Source organism: Manis javanica, chromosome 12 (assembly GCF_040802235.1).
Source record: "Manis javanica isolate MJ-LG chromosome 12, MJ_LKY, whole genome shotgun sequence".
Lineage (NCBI taxonomy): Eukaryota > Metazoa > Chordata > Mammalia > Pholidota > Manidae > Manis > Manis javanica.
Genome location: NC_133167.1, coordinates 59440819 through 59465376, shown reverse-complemented (window position 1 = coordinate 59465376; position 24558 = coordinate 59440819). Strand labels below are relative to the sequence as shown.

Sequence of the window (24558 nt, the reverse complement as noted above, 5' to 3'; positions counted from 1 at the left end):
TTTAGGCTCTGTGCCACTTAAGGAAGATGCAATATTGAGCAAGACATAGTTCCAGTCTCTAAGTGCCCACAGTCTCTAAGAAAGAGGGTGGGGAAGGAATGTGTTTACCTATTAAATTAAAAATATAGAGGGACTAGGGAGCATGATTCTGTTGCGGACTTAAATATACAAATTGCACCTAAATTAGATTAAGAATGCTTATAAGAAACCAGGAGAAAATATTTAGAGTCTATGTAAACAACTCCTTAAAGTGAATTTATTAGGCCCCAAGAGAAGAAAAACAGGCTGTATGTACTCTTATCAGATAGTGAAGCTCCTCTTCACACACACACACACACACACACACACACTCATACTCTCTCTCACTCACACACACACACACACACACACACACACACAACTCACATTTGCCCCATGTGAAGACTTATTTTTCAACCACCAATTCTTGTATGGTAACTTTATTATAGTTAACACCTTTTTAATTAGGCAGTCTCTAAGAATGTAGTATTCCATATTAATGAATTTTTCCAGGAATTAAACTTTTCCTTTCAAGCAGCAATATTCTGCTTACTTCTAGCATCTGTTTAGGGAACCTTTCCTAAAATATATTCTCATTCTTTGTATTCCTCAATGGAGACAAAGCACAGTTTGACCTGTTGTTCCAAAGCTGACAGAAGCATCTGGACTGCCCTGTGCTACAGTACAGAGCAAGCTCTGTGTCCCCAGCTCCTCCTCGGACCTGCCGCCGCCGTTTAGCATTTCTCCCTGAACTCAGTATTTGCTCTAACCAACCTTAACTCTAGCTATTAATTTGCTCTAAAGCTGGAATCAACCAACCAAAAATTATTGAAGAACTGTGTGTTAAAGAGCCAGCAGTATGTGGAGTATGTGGAAGGAGGTCTGCCCAGGGACTGAGGACAGGCTAGGGGCATGGTGGCAGTTATTTGACAAGCTCACACCTTTTTTTCTACTTATGTTTCTCATTTGGGAGTTGGTTCTGAAGCCAAGCCTGTTGAAGTCTGAACTTCATCAGTGTTAAATATATTTCATGCTGATTCTTTCTTAGTTCAATCCATTTACTGTTGTGAAATTTACTTTGTATATTTCTGCTTCTTGTTCACATTTTTGTTTCAACAGGGGAAAAATGATTCGCTACTTTTATGAGCATTGTATATATTAGCAAAAACCAGAAACAATCTAAATGTTTAATAATGGTAAACTAAATTATTATGTGCTAATTTGATGGAATCCTGTAAAATAAAAAACAAGTGATAAAATGGGGAAGTGTTTACTAAGCAATGTTATATGAACACCACCACCAAAAAAACCCACTCTATAACTATATAAATTAATAAGAATTATATGGATAAAGAGAAACTGATAAAATGAAAATGCTTGTTACATGGAGAGATTATGTGTATCTTTAACATTTTCATGTAATGTTCTATAAAGCTAAATATAATCATAACATTTAAAAGATCAAAGCAGTTACAGTGAGCTTTTGATGTAATTAATAAAACATTTTGTTAGTCTCAAAACTAAGAGGAATAGAAAGGTGGCTCTATTTGTGCTGTCTTAGGAGGATCAAAATGCAGGATTGTTGTCCAAACAAGCAAAATAATAAAATTTAATCTGCTGCAAACCAAAGTTGTTTTGAGCTTATAATGACACATTAAGGTAACTGTTTCTCATATGCATTTGTGGTATCTCTATTTTTCCCATCATGTGATGAAGGGGAGTTCACCAGAATTTAGACGGCTCCATGTGGGGTTCTGTGTCTCACTCCAGACAGGAGGCCTGGATTTCCTATACAACCCTCAGTGTACATAACACAGGCTATTCCAGTGTGAAGCCACCAAAGCCCTTGCAGAAATACTCACTCCGGTTTTCATTTCTTGCCAATTTACTGGGATAACTTTTGGTCGTTGGAACATACGGTTCTGGAGGTGGCAAATCAGAAATCGGATGGAAGTGGAATCTGCTTTCCCACTCATCTGAGAGACAGAAACAGACAGTGTCTTCAGTGACAGACAATCAGCTGTGAAGGTTTATGTGATGAAAGGCACAAATGAAAGAGGAACCTACAGACAGCACTTCAAGCTTTATGCCTGCAAATAGCACTGACTAGCACATCAATAAAATAAGCTGGTCTGCACATCGAAGACAGATATGTCTAAGTTATTTCAGCTAGAGTGATTAGGACCCCACCAGTCCCCCTCAGGAGCTGGAGGTCTGAGATACTCTGCTTCCTGCCCGTGGATCCAGGAGTAACCGGGACCCTCCGATGACAATGGCAGAGGAAAGTGGCTTAGCATTTGTAGGCCACTGGGCCCCTTACCTACAGCCAATGGTTTAGAAAAGTAGGTAATAAGATGGTAAACTACACAAATGGTTCTTTTTGAATTCTGAAGTCTCTGGAAAGTTAACCAAAATGAGACTCAAGCAAACAATGAGACTCAGAGAAAAATGACCTGCCTTTTCTGCAAGTGGGAGAACAGGGAATTGCTATTTTTCATTTGAAATCATGATGCGCCCCAGTGGTTAGATAGTTACAGCAATATGGTGTGGAAACAATGAGGGCCATACAAACATGAAGTTTTAATGCAAACACAAACAAATCTACCATAATTCCGTTGCTGTCCCATAGCTACTAAGTGTTTCCACGGAGCTGAGATCACACCTCACCTTCACATGAAGAGTCTTGGAAGCCATTTCTAACAGATGTTGATGGTGGAGGTGGGGGAGGTGCCCCAGCGCCAGGCCTGTCGGGAGGAAGAGGAGGCCTGGGCCCACTTCTGGAACTATCTACTCCACCCCTGGACGGCAACTGTGGGGTGGCAGGCAGGGCCCGAGCCGTGCTGCCATTTCTGCTTATTGGAGGGGGTGGGAGAGGGCCTGGAGCAAAAGAAAAGAGGACATTTAGTGCAATACTGTACATCCTGTGTTACTATTATCATGTGCAATTAGTGAGTGCCTGGTGGATACATGCCCTTTAACTAGCGAATATGGAGAAATGGTAGAGACTTTCTAAGAGATTTAGCTGAGAAATTAGTAAGCACACATAAACACAGAAATTCACGTATGTACACACACAAATGTGGAGAGAGTGCATATTGAAAGCTAAATGGCTGTTTTGGCTTTGAGTTAATACTGAGGTTGGAGATGATTCAGTTAAGTTGAAAACAGGTGATAATTTGTTTATACTGACAATATACTTTACAATCCTCTTATAAAGCTACTGAATTAATTTCTGCAACATCACACTTATTAAATAAATGCTATTTTACAAAAGAACCTCTTAAAAAGAGTCACGTAGTTGTAAAGTGATTTTAGGTCTTCAGTAGAGACTGAGTTATTTAAATGCACAGCATTATTGCTAATTACACACGCATGTTTCTGTGATGCATATGATCTGTTTCCAGGCAGAGATGGCATCAGGAAACCAAGGGTCAGGCATCCTCAGGTTAGCAGGAGTTCCTTTTTGATTCTTCCTCTCTGGGGAGGCAGAATAACAGGGAGTGACCAACAGCCAGCCAGTGTGCATGGCTATAAATGCTGGTGAGGGACGCTGACCCTGAGATGGTTTCCTCATGAAGCTTGATTTCCTATCTACAAAGAAAGCACGAAATAGTCACCTTCTTCACAGCACTGTTGCCAGGAATAATAGTCAAAGAGCAAAATAAAAAGCACTACTTAAGTATTTGAAACCATTTTTAAACACAGTGGTGTGGTATAATCAGAAATGTTTATGCTCTTAGAAAATAATTCAAGGTAAATTCTTTTGCTAATACCAGAGAAACCTACCTTGCTTGTCCCATCTTCCAAATGCAGAGGCTATTTGGATCATGAGTAAATAATATAAATCAAAATGGCCTTAGTAATTATTCCTGATCTTCAGCATTGTGTTCTGCTTGCAAGATGCTGAGATTTTGTGCAAATGCATCTCTTATGGCATCATAAATGGAAATATGTTGCTAAATATAGATTCAGAATTGAACTGGAGGACCATAAACTGAATGACGCACCCACTGCAGATATCCTTGACTGCAAAACCTTGGCTCAGACACTCATGGAGGTGGGAGGCATGCCCATACCGGCCAGACTCTCAAGGAGTCTCCCACATGGTAGGGTTTATTTATTGCCCCATCTGCTTGTCATCACTGAAGACCCAGTCAGTAGGAACTGATTACTGGGGTGGGGTGGGGGCAATGTCTCACATGCTGTGGGCTTAGCTCTGCTGGCACTGTCAGCACCCAACTGCCACGGAAAGCAAACCAGACATCCCACATCACGGGACTAGTAACTGTTATTTGACAGACTTGATCTCAAGCTCTCTCTTTTTTTAAGTAAATGTCCATGTTCCTCACTCTCCCAACTTCCAGGCCCCCATGCTCCAAACTTCAGCAAGCATAACAGAAAACAGATTTCTATTTCCTACTGGCAGCATCAACAAAAAAGCCATCATTTATTGAATGCTACTACATGCTGGGAAATAAGATAACCACTATGCACACTTGCCTCACTTAATTCTTACAACCCGAGAGGTGTAGGGACAGTAGACAAGGCCCTAAGGTACTGGAAGGTTACGAAGCCCAGTAGGAGGCTAACAAGCAGAAGAGCCAGGATTTGACTCCAAATCTACCAAATTCTAAAGCCCACTCCCTTAACAATGAAACTACCTCTCAAAATACAGATGGCCTTTGATGACCTCACATATGCTCCTGTGGGAATGTAAATTTGTAGGAATTTTCTAGACATCAATTTGGCAGTACTTTATGACACCCATGGTTTACTATGAATATGCACTGACTTAGAAATTCACCCAAAGGAAATACATCGAGATGTGCACAAACTTTAGCTACAAGAATGTATCCCTGTATTATCTGCAAGCAGCAAAAACTAGAGATGGCCTATGCAACCAAGTGAGAAATTAAATAAATCAAGGTGTATTTTCAGGACCTAATATTATACAGCCATTAAAGCCAGGTTGTAGAAGAATAGTTAATCACATCAGAAAATGCTAATGAGATGTTATTAAATAAAAGGCAAATTATCAGATATATATGTAGTGTGATACCAGTTTTGTAAACATGGAAATAAATGCATTTTTAAAAGACTGAAGGATACAGTATATAGAAAATGTTATCAATGATCATTTCTGAATGGTGGTGATGGCAGGATTATAGATTTTTACTGCCTTTATACTTTTCTCTATTTTCTATAATAAACAGGCATGACTTACACCATCAAAGAAACAATAAATATTCTATGTCACTGCCTATCCTATTTCGGGAAAGATTTCATCTGTTGATTCATCCAGTTGGTAGAGCCATGTAAACAGCTCCTCAATCACTTTGGGGGAAAACCCATGGTTGTTGGGTAAGAAGGAAACACTGCATTTTCTTCATCTGACTACCTGTTCCCCTCTGTTCACTGGAGAACACTTAGTGAGACAACACCATGTGCAGGGATCAGACTGAATGGACTGGTAGCTTTTGGTACTTGTAGCCAACTCTGTGGCAGAGCGTCTTGAAGAGCTGTTCTCAGAGTTCGCTGCACATACAATCACAGGGAGCTTCCAGTACCCTGATGCCCAGTGCGCCTCCCAGGCCAGTGTGACTGAAGCCCAGCAGAAGGGACTCAGGCACCTGAGGCTTTTAAAGCTCCCTAGGTGATTCCAGTTTGTGGTCAAGCTTGAGGACTACTGATTTAAAAAGCAGTGTTTATTAGGTTTCTGAGGTCACAGGGTCAAAGGTCAGTTAATGTCTCCTGAAGTAAAATATGTCCCATTTTGGGACATCCTGGATGTATGATAAGGTTAAATTTAAAAAGTAGAAAGTTCTACTGAATCCATCAGTGTGGGAAACAAAAAAGCACCTATTGTAACTAGGAGAGAGTACAAACTGGGGAATCCTCAGATTTCATTTCACATGCTGAACACTCTTCCCTTAGATCCAGGTTTCTCCACCCTGGGTGGGGGCGGGAGGGGGCACAGACAAGGTGCAGCAGGTCCTTCAATCTATGAAATAGCACACAAATTTGAGTTTACGCTTATGAGCATTTTTATGAAGAGAAAGCCTATGCCTTTATCTGATTCTCCAAGGGATCTATGTGCCAGAGGTGTTAACAGCAGCAAGAGGGACCCTTTAACATTTGTCTTTAATGAGCAGAGAAGTGGCCTCAAAGTCTGACAAAAGAAGGGAGCAGTACAGGACAAGTTCATTCACTGCCCTTCTTGTTGGAATAATGGAACCCTCCTGTAGGAGATGGAAATTTATCCCCACAATTAAGACAGCTGAAATTCACTTTTGGGAGGGAGGGTAGTAGAATGGCAAGTTCACTTCAGAGATGAAGGGGGAAAGTTCTGGCCTCTTCTTTAACTGGCTTGTGATCATTTAATTATACTGGTTACTCTCATCTCTGAAATATAGACAGAAATAGCAGTCCCACATTCTTCAGAGGCCAAGATGAAATCACACATGTTAAGTGTCACTTGAAAAAATTAAAACAGCCTGAGAGTTTACTTAAGCTTTTGCTGGACTCTGTTCATGCCTGTGACTATCGGTGACATCTGGCAGGGTGGGCTACAGGGAGACAACTCACCCTGGTATTGCCATACCTGATCTGCCTGGTGGCTCCCTCACTGGAGGAGGGGGTCTCTCACTGGGCGGGGGAGGAAGAGGGCCTGAACGTCCTGGCGAAGGGAAAGGGGGTGCAGCCACAGTGAGGGACAAGTTCCGCTGTGGGAGTCTTGGGATTTCATCACTGCCACTGGAACCGGGAGGCAGGGGAGGAGGGCCAGGCCTGCTGGGCGGTGGTGGCGGAGGTGGGGCCTGTGAGGAGGAGGAAGGCCTTGGGGTAGAAGGCACCGGGGGCTTGCTGTTCTGAGGAGGAGGGGCTGGGGCCACCTCCCTGTGGATGGAGGGCCTGTTGCCCACTGGAGGAGGTGGAGGAGGCGGTTTGTCATCCAAGGCCCTGCTGGGTGTAGGGGGCAGGGGAGGCCTGTTGCAGAAGAGCGAGGAGGAGCTGGAGGGTGCCTGGCGTATGGAGCCTCCTCCAAAAGCAGCCCCTCGGTTTCCAGGGAAAGGGGGCGGGGTTGGCCCAGGGCTGGGCTGCCTGGGGGCCCCAGGCACTGCTGCAGACCCGCGGCTGTGCAGGCTTGATTGAATGGGTCTTGGCGTGTTAGGTACTGGAGGGGGAATGCTGTCAGGCTTTGAGCCCACGTCTGGCCTCGGAGGAGGGATTCGGTTCCTCTGAGGCTCTGGGGGACCACTTCTGTGGCCTGGAGAAGGCACAGGAAACCTCCCTGGGCCACTAGGGCTTGAGAAAGGTTTGGCAGATGTGGCTCTTCCTCCTGGTGGCAAAATCGGGGGTCGGCTTCCTCCAGAATCTGAAAAATAAGGAAAAAAGTTCAACTAGAAAACATGAAATATTAAAGGAAATCAGAGGACTGAAGTATAATCCCAGCTACCAGAAGTATGCTATAAAGTATATAGAAGAAACTATTATTTATATAAATCAGATTTTGTGTGGTCCCTTCTGGAGGCAGAGGAATAGGTCACAGCTCTGTTTACCTTCTAGTCCCAGGGTCTACATGCTGTCAGCTTTCAAAAGGATTCTGGAGAGCTTTCTTGCCATTATGTATGGACAAGAACCAGGATGAAGTTGCTAAGAGTTCTGGAGAGATCCCTATTAATTATGAGAGGACAAGAAAGGACGGTGTTGGTACATGGGATTTCTGCAAATGTTTTTCTTTTTCCCCATCACCATCCCTGTCCCCCTACCCTTGTACCTCTCAGCTTTGAAAAATAATTTAGTCATCTTAGGTGAAAAAATTAGTTATCCCAACATCAATCTCCATATGGGAGTGATTACTTAGTCCCTTTGAGGAGAAATTTCCAAAAGAAAGTGGAAGACTATAATGGAAGAGTTAAGACTGAAATATGAAAGAACTAAAAAGAAACAGCCAAAGTTTAATGGAAAGAGCGGACACCAGTGGATGGTCTTAATCTGCAGAGAACCAGGCAACTGGCCCAATGCTTTCCTTACTTAGTTGACTTCCACTTCAGTATTGGCAGGACAGAACAACCTTATCACATAATTAATATTAAACTGCTTTGGTTCAACAAAGGGAACCAGGGTTATGGGAAATTAAAACCACCACTCCACAATCTCTTGGAACCCAAGGTAATTCTCAAAAAATGATTAGCCTGATAACTTCTACCACTTCAACCATGAGCTAATTAATGTACCATATATTTACTGAGCAATGGTCTATGCCAGCCATTATTCTAGATTCTAGAGACAGAGTAAACAAAATAGAAAAGATCCTGCTCTCATGTCATTTAGATACTTGTGGTGGAGATAACAATAAACCAGCATACATAAATGTATTCAGATAGTTATAAGTACTAAAAAGAAGAAGCTAGATGAGGCAGCTGGGGATGGATCTTCTGAAGATGTGACATTTGAGCTGAGGCCAGCTACAGAAAAAGGAGGAAGATAGCACTTCAGCTGAGGGCCAGCAGGTGCAAAGGCCCTGGGGTGCAAACAAGCTTTAAGTTGGAAAATGGAGGCCCAGGTGCATGGGGCACAGTGAGGGTGCAGGAGAATCCTAGCAAATAGAGGCTGAGTGGCCAGCAGGGGCTGGGTTATAAAGAGCCTTATAGGCCAGAAGGAGTTCAAATTTTATCCCAGGCACTACAAGAGACATTTGGGTGGATTTATACAGTAGAGTAATATGGACTCTAGGGAGAATATTTCATTTTAACTTAAGTACTAGGAAAAAGCTGTATTTTCCTTGATGTGTGGTATATTTCTGTCACCAACTTGGGGATAACTTGTATCTTCCAAGTTTGGATTAAAGCTGCAGTTACTATCTACATATACATTATATGGAAAGTATCCATTATGTGGACAGTGTACTATGAAAATGTATACATCTGCTATACCATTTTGTGCACTAACTTAAATTCCATTTTCATTTTATTATTTTATGTCATTTTTTGTCTTAATTTCATCACTTATTGTTAAAGTATTGAATGTATACATTTATCAGCTGCCTCAAATCCTTTTGGTGGGTTTTAAATAAATAAATTTAAGTTTAAATGTAGGTATGACAAGATACAATCTCTCATATTATTGAGTCTCTTTCTACATTTTGGCAATCCAATGCTAAAAAAGTCAGCTAATTCTGAATATTCAGTGTCTTTATCCTCAAATGAATGTGAGAATCATATAATCTCCCAGCAGATACATTAAAAGACCATTGAACTAGAAATAAAATTATTCTAATGTAACAAATGTTAATAAAGAAAGTTTTATGGTAAAATTTCTTGAACCTTATGTACTCTCTAAGGTTTTTTATTTAGGCAAGGCCAGGTTCAACTTTTCTCTCTGCCATCAGGTTCACAGACAATTCTGTAGGACTCATTTCCATGGCTCTTTGCAGGGAATACTTAGAATCACTGACCCTGAAATGCCAAATGTCCATCATGCAAAATACACCTTTTTAGATTTAGTGAGATATGTAATTATATTCCATATAACAATCCACAGTGTATTTGAGAAATGGCTCACAAGTGAAGCATTTACTATACTAGACAGCTGGGTCAAACTACCTCACAAAGAGAGGTGGATTTGCAAGGTCACCAGGCAGAGTTTCCAGGGGTGGCAAGTTCCATTTGTTCCTTCTTTTTCTTTCCACTCTAGCTCACCCTTTGGAAAAGTACAAAAAAGTGTAAGTTACCCCAGGGACAATGGGAAAATATTTAACAGCTCAATGAAGCTGTCTGATTAGGACTTAAAAAAAAAAAAGATAAATAGAGTCTCTCTTATAAAACAGTGTTAACATTTCAGGCAATCTAAATATTTACAAGGATGCAATGCCTTAGAGGGGATGCCAAGCCTTCAAACCATCAAACTACCTGGTCTTAAGAGAGAAGGACTCTTCTTACCATTATCCCTATTGGCCGTGGATCTCAGCTTCGGCATTCCAGCCTGGAACAGTCCTCCCAAGCCGGGGGGTCCGCCCCCTCCAAAACCACCACCACCACCACCGCCACCACCGCCGCCGCCGCCGCCCCCGCCTCCTCCTCCGCCGCCCCCGGATCCTTTTGGTTCTGCAGGGAGAGAAACACGGTCTCCTCACCACGTGTGAACATATCACCCGAGTACTTCACAGGCTCTCGCCCAGGCAAATAATGAACAGTAATAATGAAACAGGCAGCTAGCTGACACTGATCCCATGGTGGACCGCTTGGGTTTCATTAACCCGCAGGCTTGTAAGGACTCACCCTACCCCCAGTCAGAGAAGGAGGGTTTCCGCTTTAGGGCAGTCCTGGCAATACACGACTACCTGCCCCCAAGCCCTGCTCTTGGCTACGGACCCTATGCAGTGATATCCATTTGTTCTATAGCTTAACTGAGATTTGGTAAATAAAAGAATCTTCAAAAAGAACCAAGGGAGGGAGAAATGTAATAAAAGATGAGAAGAAAGGAAGTAATAATAAAGAAAAAATAAAATATCCATAATTTTACTTCCTGTTAAATACCCACTGCTTTTAGTGTATTTTTCCCACTTGTACTTTTCATTTTACAATTTTTTTCTTAAAATTAAGACCAAATTCACAGAACAGTTTTTAGCCTGTCTTCATTTAATGCTTTATTAGCATTTCCCATGTCATTAAATATTCTTTGAAAACCTGAGTTTAAAGAATTGCAATGTGTTTTAGAACACCAATGCACTGTAGTTTGACCATATACTTATTTGATGACCTTTTAGGTTGACTTCAATTTTTTAATATCATAAAGCACAGCAGTAGGATTTAATATTTAAAAAATCCTTTGCAATTTGAGACAGTACACAGATTTTGTTTTGCATTTATTTCCAAAAAATTGTGAAGATTTTGAAATGCACAAACAAACCAAAAAAAAAGGAAGGAAGAAAAAGATTGCTAAGTATCCTGTTAGTCTTCTGGGTTATTTTCCAAATCTTTGAGATATTTTAGAACTCTCTAAGTTTATAGAAAATGGGTAAATGATACATGTCCACAGAAATGTAAATTAGTCATGTTCAGTTTTATGTTTTATGTAAATACTGAACTTCCATAACAATGTAAATTATTAATGTTGCTAAAGATAACCACATTCTGATTTCAATGAGAACACCTCTAATGAGTCAAAGATAGATATTAACTATTGGTTTGAAACATGATTTTTTTCTTCTTCCTAAATATGCACGGTCAGCAAGGACCATCTGTTTTATCTGTTTTTGAGACTTTCATATAGCATGGAATTTTATCAAATGCCTATTCAGGATTTCCTGAGATTATTATATGATTTTTCCTTATTTGGTATGATAGGCTAATAGACTTTCTAATATTAACAATGAGAGAAAAACTCTGGTCTTGGTGATTATTCTTTTAATATACTATTCAATTGGACTTTTTGGGTTGGTCAGTTAGTATTCTCTTATCCTAAGTGGTCTATAAAAAGGTTTCTTAACCATGGAACTGCCAACATTTTGGGTCAGAAAATTCTTTAGTTTGGGTGGCTTCTTGTTCTCTGCAGAATGTTTACAGCATCCCTGGCTTCTACCCACTAGATGTCAGTAGGAATCCCTCCGCTGACAAGTGACAACTAAAAATGCCTGCAGACATTGCCCCATGTCCCCTGGGACAGTGATACACAGGCTTTGTTTTTGTGCACGTGCCGCCTTTGTCAAGTTTTGGTATTGGGATCACGCTAGTCTCATTACACCTATCAGCTAGCTTTCCAGCTCTTCAGATGCTTGGGAATGTTAGGAAGCATTTGAATTAGCAGTTTCTTAAAATCTGACAGAATTTACTGATAAAGCCACCTGGCTCTAAAGCTGTTTAGAGAGAAAGTAATTTGGTAAATTTTTCAACTTTTTTCTTGCTCATTGAAGTTTCATGAATGAATTTTAGTAGATTTATGCTTTTTATAGAAAATTAATTTGAAGATTTCAAAATGTTTTAGCATACAAATTCATCCTTAATTTTAGAAAATCTGCTTTGAATCTTATTTGCTTTCTGAGTTCTAATTTTATTTATCTGTGTTTTGTTTTTTTGTGGATTAGATTTATCATAAGTTTGTGTTAGCTCTGTATCTTTTCTAGGTATCTTTTCTGGGATACTCTGCTGACAGAAGAAATAATCTGGTAATGAACTGACAAGAACTACTTCACCTAACAAGATACATCATATTAGAATAACGTGTTTGCAAAAGTGCTATAAAATTTTAAATTTTTACTAATTTTAATTATTACCAATAGTATTAATAATGTTCTTTTCATTCAAGTATTACTCATTACTGAATGATACATTTTGGAATACTGCATTTTCATAGGCCACTTTTACATGATACAGAACATTCAAAAAGATGAGTGCACACTATCAGACATCTATAGCAAAAAGAGTCAGGTTCTTAACCTGGAACACTTGTGCATCTTTCAAACAGAGAAACTGAAGTAGTTGAGGATAGCTAACTGGCTCCAGGTCACTTCATTAGTAATTAAATTGCAGGGCAAGGCTGAATTCAAGAGTGACATCATGCATAACCATGGTGAACATTTTAACATAGAGCCCAGGGAGGTTTCACCTGCAAACAAATACAAAACCATGGATGGATTTTTGCTGCTTGCAAAGAGCTTGTGACAACTGTCTATGTGTCCAGCTAAGTATACAGACAACAAGGGCATGCATTTGGATGCATCTGTGTCCATGAAGAAAAGCACATTCTTAAACATCACTGAGCAGTGGGAAGGGAGAACTAACATTATTTCCATTTAATGGGAGGAGAAGTGACCTTGAGGAATACAATGAGGTTTCCATTGTGGATTTAGGAATAGGCCCCAGACTGTTCTGTGTCAGCACTGGTGGGGAATTCACATCTACCTCTCCAGAGGTCTAGGCTCCCTCTCATAGTGGGGAGAACAACTGAGCTGTGTCCTGGAGGCCAGCAGATGGTGGTGCTCCTCTGGCGCCATACCTGCCACCACATCTCAGACAGCTGTTGGACCAAAGCTCTCCAGACATAAGAAACTGTGCTGGGCAACCCCTGGAAGAATCCTTTGACAACAATCAGGAGGACTAAGGGATTATACAATAACCACATCAGTTCTGTGACACTGACCTAGAGGTAAGACTCTGTTAAGAGTCAAGCCCCACATGGTCCCTTTCTAAGGCTGGTGTGTTTGCATATGCACTGCCTTGCCCTGTAACAGAGCAACACAGAAAGGCTTATTTTTGTCTTCCTCTTTTCCATTTTCCTCCCATACCAATGTTCTCACCTAACTCTGAGCATTCTTCCATCTCTACCCATTAGGCATTTTTCCTAGAAGTTCCTCTTACATAATTCTACCCCTTCACTTGGCTAAAATCCTGCATCATTATTCACTTGTTTACAAAACTTCCTCTGGTGGAAGGTCATTCAGTGTCCTACTGTGTGCAAATGGGATCTGTGGTGTAGGATGAATTCTGGGGACATCTAGCTAGTGGTGGGAAAGTCTAGGAACATGAGGAAACAGTCTTGAGGCCTGATTATTAACTACCCCAGTAGATTATAGTCATGGATAGTCTTCATTCTGTTGTAAATGTTAATTAGCAGTCCTGTGTTGGGGGTACTTTGTTTATACATTCCCTGTCTTGTTCCAGGAAGTATCTCAGACTTACAATGGGTAGATATGCAAAGTTTGATCTCATTTGCAATCTCTCTAAGCTCCTAATTATCATCTTTCATACTTGAATTACACATTCCAGACAGCAACACACTTTTATAAGCATTGTCTCATTTGATGCTCACAAAAAACCCTGTGAGGGTAGTAGAGCAGGTATTACCATCTCCATTTTACCAATGAAGACAATAGGCTTGGAGGATAAGTGGTGCACGTGCCAGGACTCGCACCCAAGTCCTTGGATGCCCAGTCTAGGGCTCTTTCCATATTTCATGCTGCCTTTGACATGGTGTGAGGAGCAAGTGTTAATTTTCAGAAGTGTTGTAAATAATTCAGAGAATCACTGCTGTGTATGTCTTGGACAAAGAATTATTATCCTGGGTTTCTCCAGCATTAGCAGGAACCCAAGCTGGAGTGGTGGCCTACAATGAGGGATACAGTCCCTTATTCTGCTAATTTTGCAGCTGCTGTTAAGGCATTGTGTGTGTGTGTGTAAAGCGTAGGATTGATTTTTAGGCCATAAACCATTTGTCTCCATGGAAAATACTTTTTTTCACTTACTGTCCAATATTGGTGCACTTCTGTCATTGGTGACTGTCTTCTTGAGTTTCTTCCCTTTGTTGATGTCAGAGAGAAGCGCATTTCTCCCAGCCTGCTCTGACTTATTCAGGGAAGGCTTTTCTGTATTGGCCTGCAAGGAAACCATGCAAACTCTTACTCATCTCTTGAATTAAAATCATGTTCTACAATATCTAGCAGGGACTGCTAGGGCTTTGGAAGCCTGTGATTAAAGTTCTTGGCAATAGGCTGTAAATTCTCAACAAGTTTTAGATCTGATGTCATTCTTTTTAAAACCCAGGCATCTTGCTGGGAGCAGATGCAGCAATAAATCACATTCATTTTTAATGCAGGAAGAGTCGGTCCCTGGTAAATGTCTCTGAAAATTCAGAACACGATCTGGCCATAACCAACAGAGCCAGGGTTAGATGGCTAGAAGTGAGAAGGGAATTTTAAGTCACAGAGGATTCTGCAGGATGTATCCTAAAGTTTCTCCTTCCTATCTTTTAACACTAACCTGATGCAAGGGAGAAATTGTTTCTAGAAAAAAGGGTCAGTTGTAAGTATTTTTTTTTAATCCACAAAAGTTTTTGGAAATAATTACCTCTGTCTGCCTGCTGAGGATTTTTTCCCCTTTTTAACTGAAGGCAGATTTGAGGTATAATTTACATACAGTGAAATCACCCTTTCAGTGTCCTGTTCTATGAGTTTTAACAAACATACTGGGTCAGTCAAGTTACAGAACATGTCCATACCCTCAAAAGTGTCCTCATGTCCCTTTGGCCTAAGGTGTTTCTGATGTTTATTCCCTTTGAAAACTTGGCTCACAGTGACTGCACATGAGACAAAGGTGCTGCTTTAAAATGTTGGGGTAGTTCCTCATTTTTCCAGAATTTCTGGTAAAGATCCTTCCTATGAAATTGGGCTCACATGTCCTCAGGGTTATCTTAGGGGGTGAGGACACCAAGAGCCCAGCACATGGACTCAGAAGCAGGCATGTGCCTGTGTCCGTCACACTTAGAAACTGGCTTGGTCTGGCCTGGTCCCAGGGAGAGTCAGCTTCCCCAAACCCAAACGCCCTCCCAGCAGATGTGAGAGTCCTTCTGGGCTGGCCTCAGCCCTTCTGAAAGGATCTGATTTCAGAGGTGCCAGTTAGGGCCCCAGGAGGGAAACCTGGGGCCATGTAGCTTGATACCTGATGCAGCCATTTATTGTCAGAGTTTGAGGCAGTGGGAGAGTTAAGGAAACCCTGAAGCAGCAACAAGGAATCTGTGTGTGTGAAGCGGGAGGGGTCTTAAACATTATAAAGTATTAATTGCTCATTGCAGTAATAGTTAACATTCACATCACTTTTACTGTGGGTCAGGCACTGTTTTTAGCATTTTATGTATTGATTCCTTTAGTCCTCATCAACCTTGTGAGTTATTATTTCCATTTTAGAGACAAGGAAACTAAGGCACAGGGAGGTGAACTCATGTGCCCAGTCACCAGGTCATCAGGTGAGGAGCCAGCACCCAAACCCTGACTGTCCGACTCCAGAGCCTTCCCTCTGACTTGAGGGAAGGGTAAATGTGGGACTTAAAATGCCCCTTTCCCAAACTGGGGAGGTGTTGTTAAAGGGTGCAAACTTACAACCTGAAGATGGTAAATCCTGGAGATTTGATGCACAGCAAGCAATTACAGTCAACAATACTGTGCCATAAACTTCAAAGTGGCTGACACTAGCTCTTAAATGTTCTCACCACAAAAAAGAAATGAAAACTATGTGATTGTGATAGAGGTGTTAGCTAATGCTATGGTGTTAATCATACTGCAATATATAAATGTATCAAATCAACATGTAGTACACCTTAAACTTACACAATGTTATATGTCAATTATATCTCAGTTAAAACACTGATAATATGTCCCTCTGCCCTCAGCCTCCAACATACCCCTGAACAAGCCTGTTAAGAGCTTCTCGGTAGTTACTCCAGAAATGCTCTTGGCATGCAGGATTTACTTTGCTAATGGGATCATCCTCTGCTCTGAAACTTGTTTTTTCAACTTAACAACATACCTTGGACCTTTTGGAAAGCGCTTTTAAAATTATCTACTGTCTTCATTTTAAGGGTGAAAAAACCTGAGACCCAGAGAGGTTAACTGACATGTCCACACTGTATCTCCTACCAGTGTGGAGCCCACTGACTCCCCCGGCCTCTTGTTCTGCCACAACATCTAGTTTGGCACCTGACCTCCTTGAGAGCTAACTTCTCTCACATGGCAGGCAGAGCCCTTAATCAGGTTGTTCTATTAGACAGTGTCCTGTGAAGGCCACCAGCCCCTCTTTCCTTTTCTCATCTCTGTACTCTATTTCTCTAGATCTTGCTATTTTAGTCAGGTAATAGTGGATAGAAAGTCATTCATAGGATAAACCAGGATTTCCTAAACTTCAGTCATTCTGGGTGGTACAATTTTCATGATTTTTGTCATCTTCTCATACTACCTGTGTTATTGTTTATTTAATATTTTTCATTAAGTCAATTCACTATATTATTTATTATACTATTTTTCAGTGAATGTTTTCTTTTAAATTAATTCACTACTAACCCCTGGGTTTGCTGGGCTACTTGTAATTTTTAGGATACACATTAAAATCAATACATTAAAATAAAACAAAAATTAATCCATGTACTACTCAGCAGTGGTATACAATTGGTACTTTAGGGAAATATAGATAAAATAATCCTTTTATGTTAGCCAGATCAGAACTTTTCAAATTTACCTAAGGGAATAATGAGATTAAAAAAATTTTCCAATCCATCTTGGACTGATATCTTTATAAAATAACAATACATTATTAGAAAAATGAATTAGTAAAAAATGACACACAAAAGACAATCTTAGAAATAAGAGGCATAATGTTACCGGCAAAATACGGTATAAGTATTTCTAATTGTTTACTTTCAATCTCTGTACCTCTCTCCTTGGGGACTAACTGGCAGGTGGAGGACAACACTTTGAGCAGCAATAAGCTAGTTAATGGTCTAGTCTTCCAATTAGGTCCCAGCCTCAGATTAGCCCTATAAATGTGTCCCATGGAAGTCTGGGCAAGAGACTTTTGTTCTGAGTCTCAGTTTCTCCAAGTGACAAATGAAGGGCCCATTACTGTGAAGCTCAGCAGCAGCAAAGGCGCCACATGCTGGGGAGGTAAGAGGTAATGGGGTGTGTTGGGAGCCTTTCCACATCACCATATGGAGGACTGCCAGCTTCCTGGAAGAGGGGGCTCTAAATTTGAGGACAGGTCTACCAAGGGACCAGGATGAGCCCAGTGAAGAAATTCCCTTGGGAATTAGATATCTAAATGTGGGGATAGATTTAAAGGGGGATGTGAGCTTTTGGGGAGTGGGGGTGGTGGTGGATGATATTTGTCAAAATCAGTGGGAAGAGAGATGGAAAAGGCAGAGAAAAAGAAGTGCGTGAGTCTGGAGGGATTTTAGTGGAGGCATTTCCCATGCACAGAGACCTGCTTTCTGGTCTGTGCTGCCCAGAAGCTAATGGCTAGAAGCTGAGTCCATCTGAGTGGAAACAGTGTATTCCAGGCAGAACCACTCCTAAGAACCTGTCTTGGGCCAGCGTTTGCTCCTGTGGGAATGAAAAGGACATTTCCAATGATGGACGTGGCAGAGAAAACATAACCAAACCAATCCACATTCCACCTGTGTACTGCGTATTGCAAGAGACCTTAGACAACAAAACCCTTCATGTTGTATTTGCTATGCCTCAGGGTCTGGCTTACTCCAGTACCTGAAAAGCCTACCATCTAATATTTAAGCCAGAATGCAAATATACTGAAAACAAATATATGTGTGCCAGGTTTGACTGCATTTGGCTTGCTTCCTTCATGGAAGGGGATTGTGAGCAGCTACTCACCAGAGCAAACGTAGGAGGGGGTGGGGGTGCTGGAGGGGGAGGGACAGGCATCTCGGACAGTTTTGCTTTCAACAGTCTTGCTGATGAGTCTGTTAAAACACAAAGAAACAAAAGACGGTCATGTGTGAGACTTCTTAGTAAAAGTCTGTCCTCATCTTCCCTCTCCATTTCCCACCAAGTGACTGCTATTCACATAGGCAAATTTTTATAACAGGTGGAATTACCTTTACAAGACTGTTGAGATGTTACTCTTCTGGATGGATCCTAGCAGGGGACATTTCTGAGCCAAAATGCCTGAAGATACTGGGAGCCACATCTAGCATCTCATGCTGCTCAACTCCACCACCCACCAAAGCAGGTAGGTCAGTGAAATGCCACCCGGGAGGAGCCGGGCGTGTGGCAGAGTGGGCTGGAAGGTCAGCATGACTTGCTAGAAGTGCATTGCTCCTTTCTCACTCACTGCCATGACTAAACCCTTTCTTGCACTGGTTTTATTCTCTCTGAAATGATTCTTGACACTCAGCTGGGTCTGTGTACGCACTGTAGGAATGCAAAGTGTGTCTTTTTCTGGTCTTGCCCTCAAAGTTCTTACAGCACTCCAGGGAAAGAAGACTGGGAAAAGGTAAGGCAAGCAGGTGAGATGGGCATGGTGGCTGGGTTCCTATGCTTGTGCTAACTGGCATTTCCTTACAGGATCTAGGTGGAAATAAAGGGGACAGAAGAGACAGGAGTCAAAGCTGTGACTCCTGGGCTATTTACAGAAATACGCTTAGAAAAGTTTTCTGCACAAGTGACTGCTCTGGGAACAAAGGGAAGGACAGACTGTGGCTGGGTGGGGGAGTTTAGCAGTGGACAGGGGGGTAGCCTGGCAAAAATCAGGGGCTGAAGAAATAACAGAACAACGGTAAAAAATGCCCCAAACGTTACACCAGCCATGAACCTGATCTCCCTTTCCCCCATTCTAGAGAGTCCCATCCCTGGCTCTCATCAGAAGCCCTGGGACCCAGCCTATAGCTGTGCTTCACCCACCTCCTCACCCTAAGTAATCCCAGCTCCTCCCACCCCGTCCTTGCTACTCCAAGTGTGGCCCCTGATCAGCAGCGCCAGCACCACCCAGAGTAGTAAGAAATGTCAAGTCTCAGCCCCTCTCCCTGCCACTGAATCTGTTTAGCATCTTAACAAGATCCCTAGGTGGTTCATATGAACTAAAATTTGAGAAGCCTGCCTTGTGGAGTTTGACCCTTAAACCAGTGACCACCTGAATAACACTGTTTCTATGGATCACATGTCCTGAACCTCAAATAGCAGAATTATTTCTTTTATTCACAATAGTTTAATTGCAGAACACATATTAGAATTTAAAGCATTAATTTATTTTAACCTCTAGAAGTTAAGTTACACCTTGAAATAAATACTTCTTATTACAGTCTTGCTAGATGGCTTGCTTTCTGGGAACAGAAATGGAGTGGAAAAACTGAAAGGATGTGGTCAGACTTGTTAAAGCTGCTGGAAGACAGGAATTAAGACGATTTGAGCAGTTCTCTTCCAAGTGGGCCATCTTGACAATGAAATTTTTAAGACCCCATAGCACAAAAGCAGTTCTGTCATTTATTGACTATCAGTTGGCCCCAGGGCCCTTGACTTATATTGTCTCCAGCTCTTAATGGACATTGTAAACTCGCAGGATTCCATTCACTTCACAAAGGGGGATCCTGAGACTCAGAGAAATTAAGTCACTCACTGAAAGACCCATGCAATTCACTCAAATCAAGTCCTAAGAGAAGCATTTTTAGGCAAAGGGGTAATTTGTGCTACAGCTCACCTGTAAACGAGGTCACAACCTGTTTTTCAGTAAGAGACAATTTCAAACAGGGATTCTTTTAAAATGTTTTCCTTAAATTGGTCTTTCCTGCATTACAGCAATTAGTCATGCATGGGGCTCCGTGGGCAGGGTAAGCAGGGTTGGGTGCCTGTTACGAAGCCTGTAACGGGGATTCTCCGGCTGCAGGAGCACCTCCTGAGGCCTCAGAGTCAGCCATGCCTGAGGACCGGCAGGAGGGACAGGGGATTTGAAATTGCACCCAGGCCCAGCCGACTGGGAAAGACGCTGCAGTCCAAGCAGTGGGGTTCATCGAACTGGAAAAAGCAGCTGAGCAAGGAAAGGGGTGGCTGAGTCTGTCCGGAGGGCCCAAGAGATGTCCTCCAGGGGCAGGTCATCCATGTGCTTAGACGATGAACTGCTCCTCAACACCTGAATTTATTGTGTTGAATTCCACATTCACCGAATTGTCTGTCATTCTAATACTCAGGAAGGAGTGGATTCTGGTCCACTGCCAGGAACCTCTTATGGGTTTAGTTCTCATGAGCCAGCCTCTGGTTCCAAACATCAATTTGAACTTCTGTCCTATACATCTTAGGGGCCAGACTGTGACAAAGGGACCCTTTCAAGGGCCTGCCATCCTGCCAGGCCTCTTTAATTTAATTGTTTTACAATTTTGTGTTGTTACTATGGTTCTGTGTGGGCACTAACTGACTTATAAGTAAACCTCTGGACCACAGAGGCTCAGCCTTTCCCTCCCAGCCACCTCAAACCACAGGGACAGGATCTGTGGGTGAGCCCTCTTACCTTTCTGAGTGGTACAGACAGATGGCTCTTTAGATCTCTCCACAGCTGACGCTTCCCCTAACCCCATCTCTCACTCTTCTACAGATAACGCTACTCCCTCTCAATGCTGAAAGGTGATACCAGAGGCTTCCATAGTATCATTGTTCCTTCCCAGCTTAACAGCTGCTTATCTGGAGTTGGCCAAGCTGGGGCCTCAAGGGAGGTTTGTGGAAACCCCAGCCTCCAATCCTGCCACCTGACCACATGGGTCAAAGAAGACCAAGTTCATGTCCTTCATACCAGGGTCCTGCCAGTCTCACTTCCTGGCTGTCTTTCCACCAGACTGTGAACTCCACCAGGTCTTCCCAGAGCAGGGCTCCCACTGAATGTGTGTGGTGTGGAAGAGCTGTATGTTGGCCACTGAAACAGTTCCCAGCACCATGCCTTGTGCATTCTGAAGTCTGGGCAAGGAGGCCGCCCATGTCAGAGGGGCTTACCAGCATTAAGTACTGGAACTTGCTTTCCTAGCAGGCTCTGACTTTGCCGGTGAGGTAGAACCAAGGCCTTGGGAGAGCTGAGCCTTCCCTCCTCTCACAGAATTGACAGCCCACATCAACAACCAGAACTGGGCCTCAAGAGCAGATCAGATCCAAAAGAAGCAGGCACCCCTAACCTGGATCCTTACACTGGCAGGTCTGGGTACAGAATTCAGGATCTTGTGCACTTGGATGCAAAAGAAAAGGGCTTATTTACTTCTCCTAAATTCTAACTAAAATTTAGCATTTCCTTCAATTATGAATGTAGGCCACAAGACACAATACCTGAAACTTCTTCACTAATAATTTTTTACTTGCTATTCCCATATTACAATTGTTGCATATCTCTTCTGAAATTGTGGCAATGTTTAGATCTAGTGCTAGATCTTGCTGTTCATACTTCAATGTAACTAGTTTCCTTTGTAATGCTCTATATTTTGGTTTATGCACTTAACAGTCAGAGTTGTCATCCTTTGGGTTTTACCAGACACTAGTGCGGTCTATGGAATGAAAAAGATTAGAAGCCCTGTGAGACTGTGAGCCCTGGGTCAGGTGAACCTTTGCTCTGCTATCTCATAACTAGGGATAAGCCTCTAACCTCCCTGCATATCCCCCCTCCCCTGCCCATGTTAAATGGGGTTGCTGGGAGGACAGATGGAATGGTGCATGTGGCCTGGCAATAGACAGGTCTAGATCTGTCTTCCTTGACGACGGGTTCTGCTGGTGTGAATGCTACTCAAGTACCCAGAAGAGGAAGAGACTGAGCGGAGGTGCTGGCATTGCCCAGAGTCCTGTGTGGGCAGGGCTGCACAGGGCAGAATGAGGCAGCCTGAGGATGCAGCCTGGCTGCATGTGGTTCTTCCCTCAGGAGATGGGGGCGCCAGGACAGGCAGCACAGTCCTGGGGCCAGGAGGGGCCTGAGAACAGGGAAGGGGGCAGGGGCTCCCAGAGTGGGGGCTGTCCTCTCTGGCACCAGAATCAGCTGTTCACTTTTGAGAATGCTATGTCCTGCTTCCCACCCTTCTTAGGCTCCCTGAAGTTGGGAGGATCACTGACCTACCCATTTGCTGATCTGATCCTTGCCCTCCCAACCTATCCTCACAGCTCAGGCATCGAACTTTAAAGAATATACACTTTTGGCAATTAATTTCTTCTAAAGAATCATTTCAATGTTTAAATAGCTTTCATCATAGGGAGAAAAGCCAGACTTTTCTAAAATGTTCACCTTGTGTTGAATTTTTTTTGTGCATAAAGAAAACCACAGGGATGGGAGGTTTTTTGTTTTCACACACAGTGCTGTGTGTTGCACTGTGCTGTGTCCCTCCCCAGTTCCTATGTCGAAGCTTTGACCCCTAATAGCTCAGAATGTGAATGTATTTGGAGATAGGCCCTTTAAAGAGGTAATTAAGTTCAAATGAGACCATTAGGGTGCCTCTAATCCAGTATGACTTGTAAGAAGAGTTAGAGACACTAGTAAACCATGTGAGGACACAGAGAGAAGGTGGTTGTCTGCAAGCCAGGAAGAGAGGCCACAGGAGAAAGCAAACCTCCCGACACCTTGATCTTGGACTTCTAAGCCTCCTGAACTGTTGAGATAATAAAATTCTTCGGTTCAGACCACCCAATATGTAGTGTTTTGCTATGGCAGCCTAGCAAATGAATAAATGACAGTTTTAATGATACACATCTATCATGTTGTGAATTTGAATAAAATATACCATCAATTGATTTCTTATCCAAGATATCTCTGGATAATATCAAACATTAAGGAAATTAAAAGTCAACCTGAATCTCAGGGTATGTGAGTGATTGCCAAAGTTTTACTTAATAACTATATGAATCATTCAAAAATAATCAAGTTTCAGTTGAAAAACTCTTGAGATGAGGGATGGGATCTGCCATAAACCTTTTATAAAAGTACTGCCTCTATGGCTTGAGAGAATATTTTGCATAAATGGCTTTAAAAATTCATTAATTGGTCCTTCTTTGTTGCCTACACACATGCACACACATACACACACAATATACATCAATGCTTAGAAATCCTGTAATTTTCTAGTTCTATGAAAGAAATGGTTGGCTTTGTTATTTTATTATAAAGCTATTAGGTCAACATCATGGTTTAACACTCACATTAGACAGAATCACACACTGACCCTGGACCAACCAGGGCATCTTATGGCCCAAATGCATTTATTAAATATGTAATACCAGTTATGAGGGACACCTTGTGAGAAAGAGTGAATTGCTCAGCCCATTCTCCACCCTACAGCAGACATAACCTCCCCAATGTCACGGCCAACCAGATGCTCAGCCACAGCCCACAGTTCAGTTCACACTTGTCCCAGGAAACTTATGGTTTCTTTTTCAATGTGTTCATCTAAGAAAGCTGAATTACTTCTGAATGCAAAATGATATACCTCCTTAGGATCAAGATAAATGGCTATTAAACTGTTCTTAAATTTCTAAAATTCTCATGCCACATGAGGCCCAAACTACAGAATGATATGAAAAGGATTAATTAAGCCCTCTGAGGATCCAACTGCTAATGACATGTCCAGTGAAAATACCTGATAATCCTCAGAAGGCTGGCCTCTAATCCTGAGTGGGAGTGAACTAGCCAAGATCTAGTGGAGAGGATTAGAAGCAGGTTTATCCAGTTATGTTTTATCACCATTTTATTGAAAAATACATAGCATTTTGCTATATAAATCCTGCCAAAAGTCAACCTTAATACTGTCCTACCTAAAATGAATGGGAGAAAAGTAAACTTTTTTCCAAAAGGTTGAATCAACAGAAGAGTATTTTATTTGCTCTATGTAATCTGGGTGTTGAGGGAGGGTAGATATAATAGAAATAATACAATTGGACAGATCCAAAGGTCCAAATGCTCTCTTTTCCTTATTATTTTCAATTTTGTCTTATTTTTATCTACATTGATTTATATTTCAGTTTATATATAATGTCCTTACTTATTTTCATATATATATATTTCTTGCATGCTATTGACTTCATCAGGCTTGGTTTTTTTCCTGCTTCCAAAAGTAGCATGAATTCATTTAGAAAATAATAGCACAAAAATGCACTGTGAAACTGAATAAAGGAAACCTCATTTCAAATGGAGTCAGGATGCCAGAGGGTGAGCTGTCACGCTCTACCTACTCATCTTCAATTGCTTACTCCAACAGAAGAAGCCTACTTTACTACCCCAGAAGAAGAAATGTGATTTTTTCCTTGCCTGGCAACAGTCT

At 41.9% G+C, this 24558-nt stretch overlaps 1 protein-coding gene across 7 annotated transcripts in view; it reads right to left on the bottom strand.

Moving 5' to 3' along the window:
* Positions 1–24558, bottom strand: part of WIPF1 (WAS/WASL interacting protein family member 1) — a 125779-nt gene that overhangs the window by 4866 nt on the left and 96355 nt on the right. For 4 of the 7 annotated variants that reach the window (XM_073218671.1, XM_073218668.1, XM_073218672.1 and 1 more), the window contains 7 exons: positions 18167–18255; positions 14258–14387; positions 9957–10121; positions 6620–7390; positions 3385–3495; positions 2686–2895; positions 1881–1994 (listed from right to left, as the gene is read on the bottom strand). In XM_073218671.1, coding sequence (XP_073074772.1) covers positions 1881–1994; positions 2686–2895; positions 3385–3495; positions 6620–7390; positions 9957–10121; positions 14258–14387; positions 18167–18217 — 1552 coding nt within the window. In that variant the 5' untranslated portion in view covers positions 18218–18255. Of the gene's footprint in view, positions 1–1880; positions 1995–2685; positions 2896–3384; positions 3496–6619; positions 7391–9956; positions 10122–14257; positions 14388–18166; positions 18256–24558 lie in introns of those variants that run through there. The other 3 variants (XM_073218673.1, XM_037020629.2, XM_037020631.2) reach the window with 3 other exon arrangements.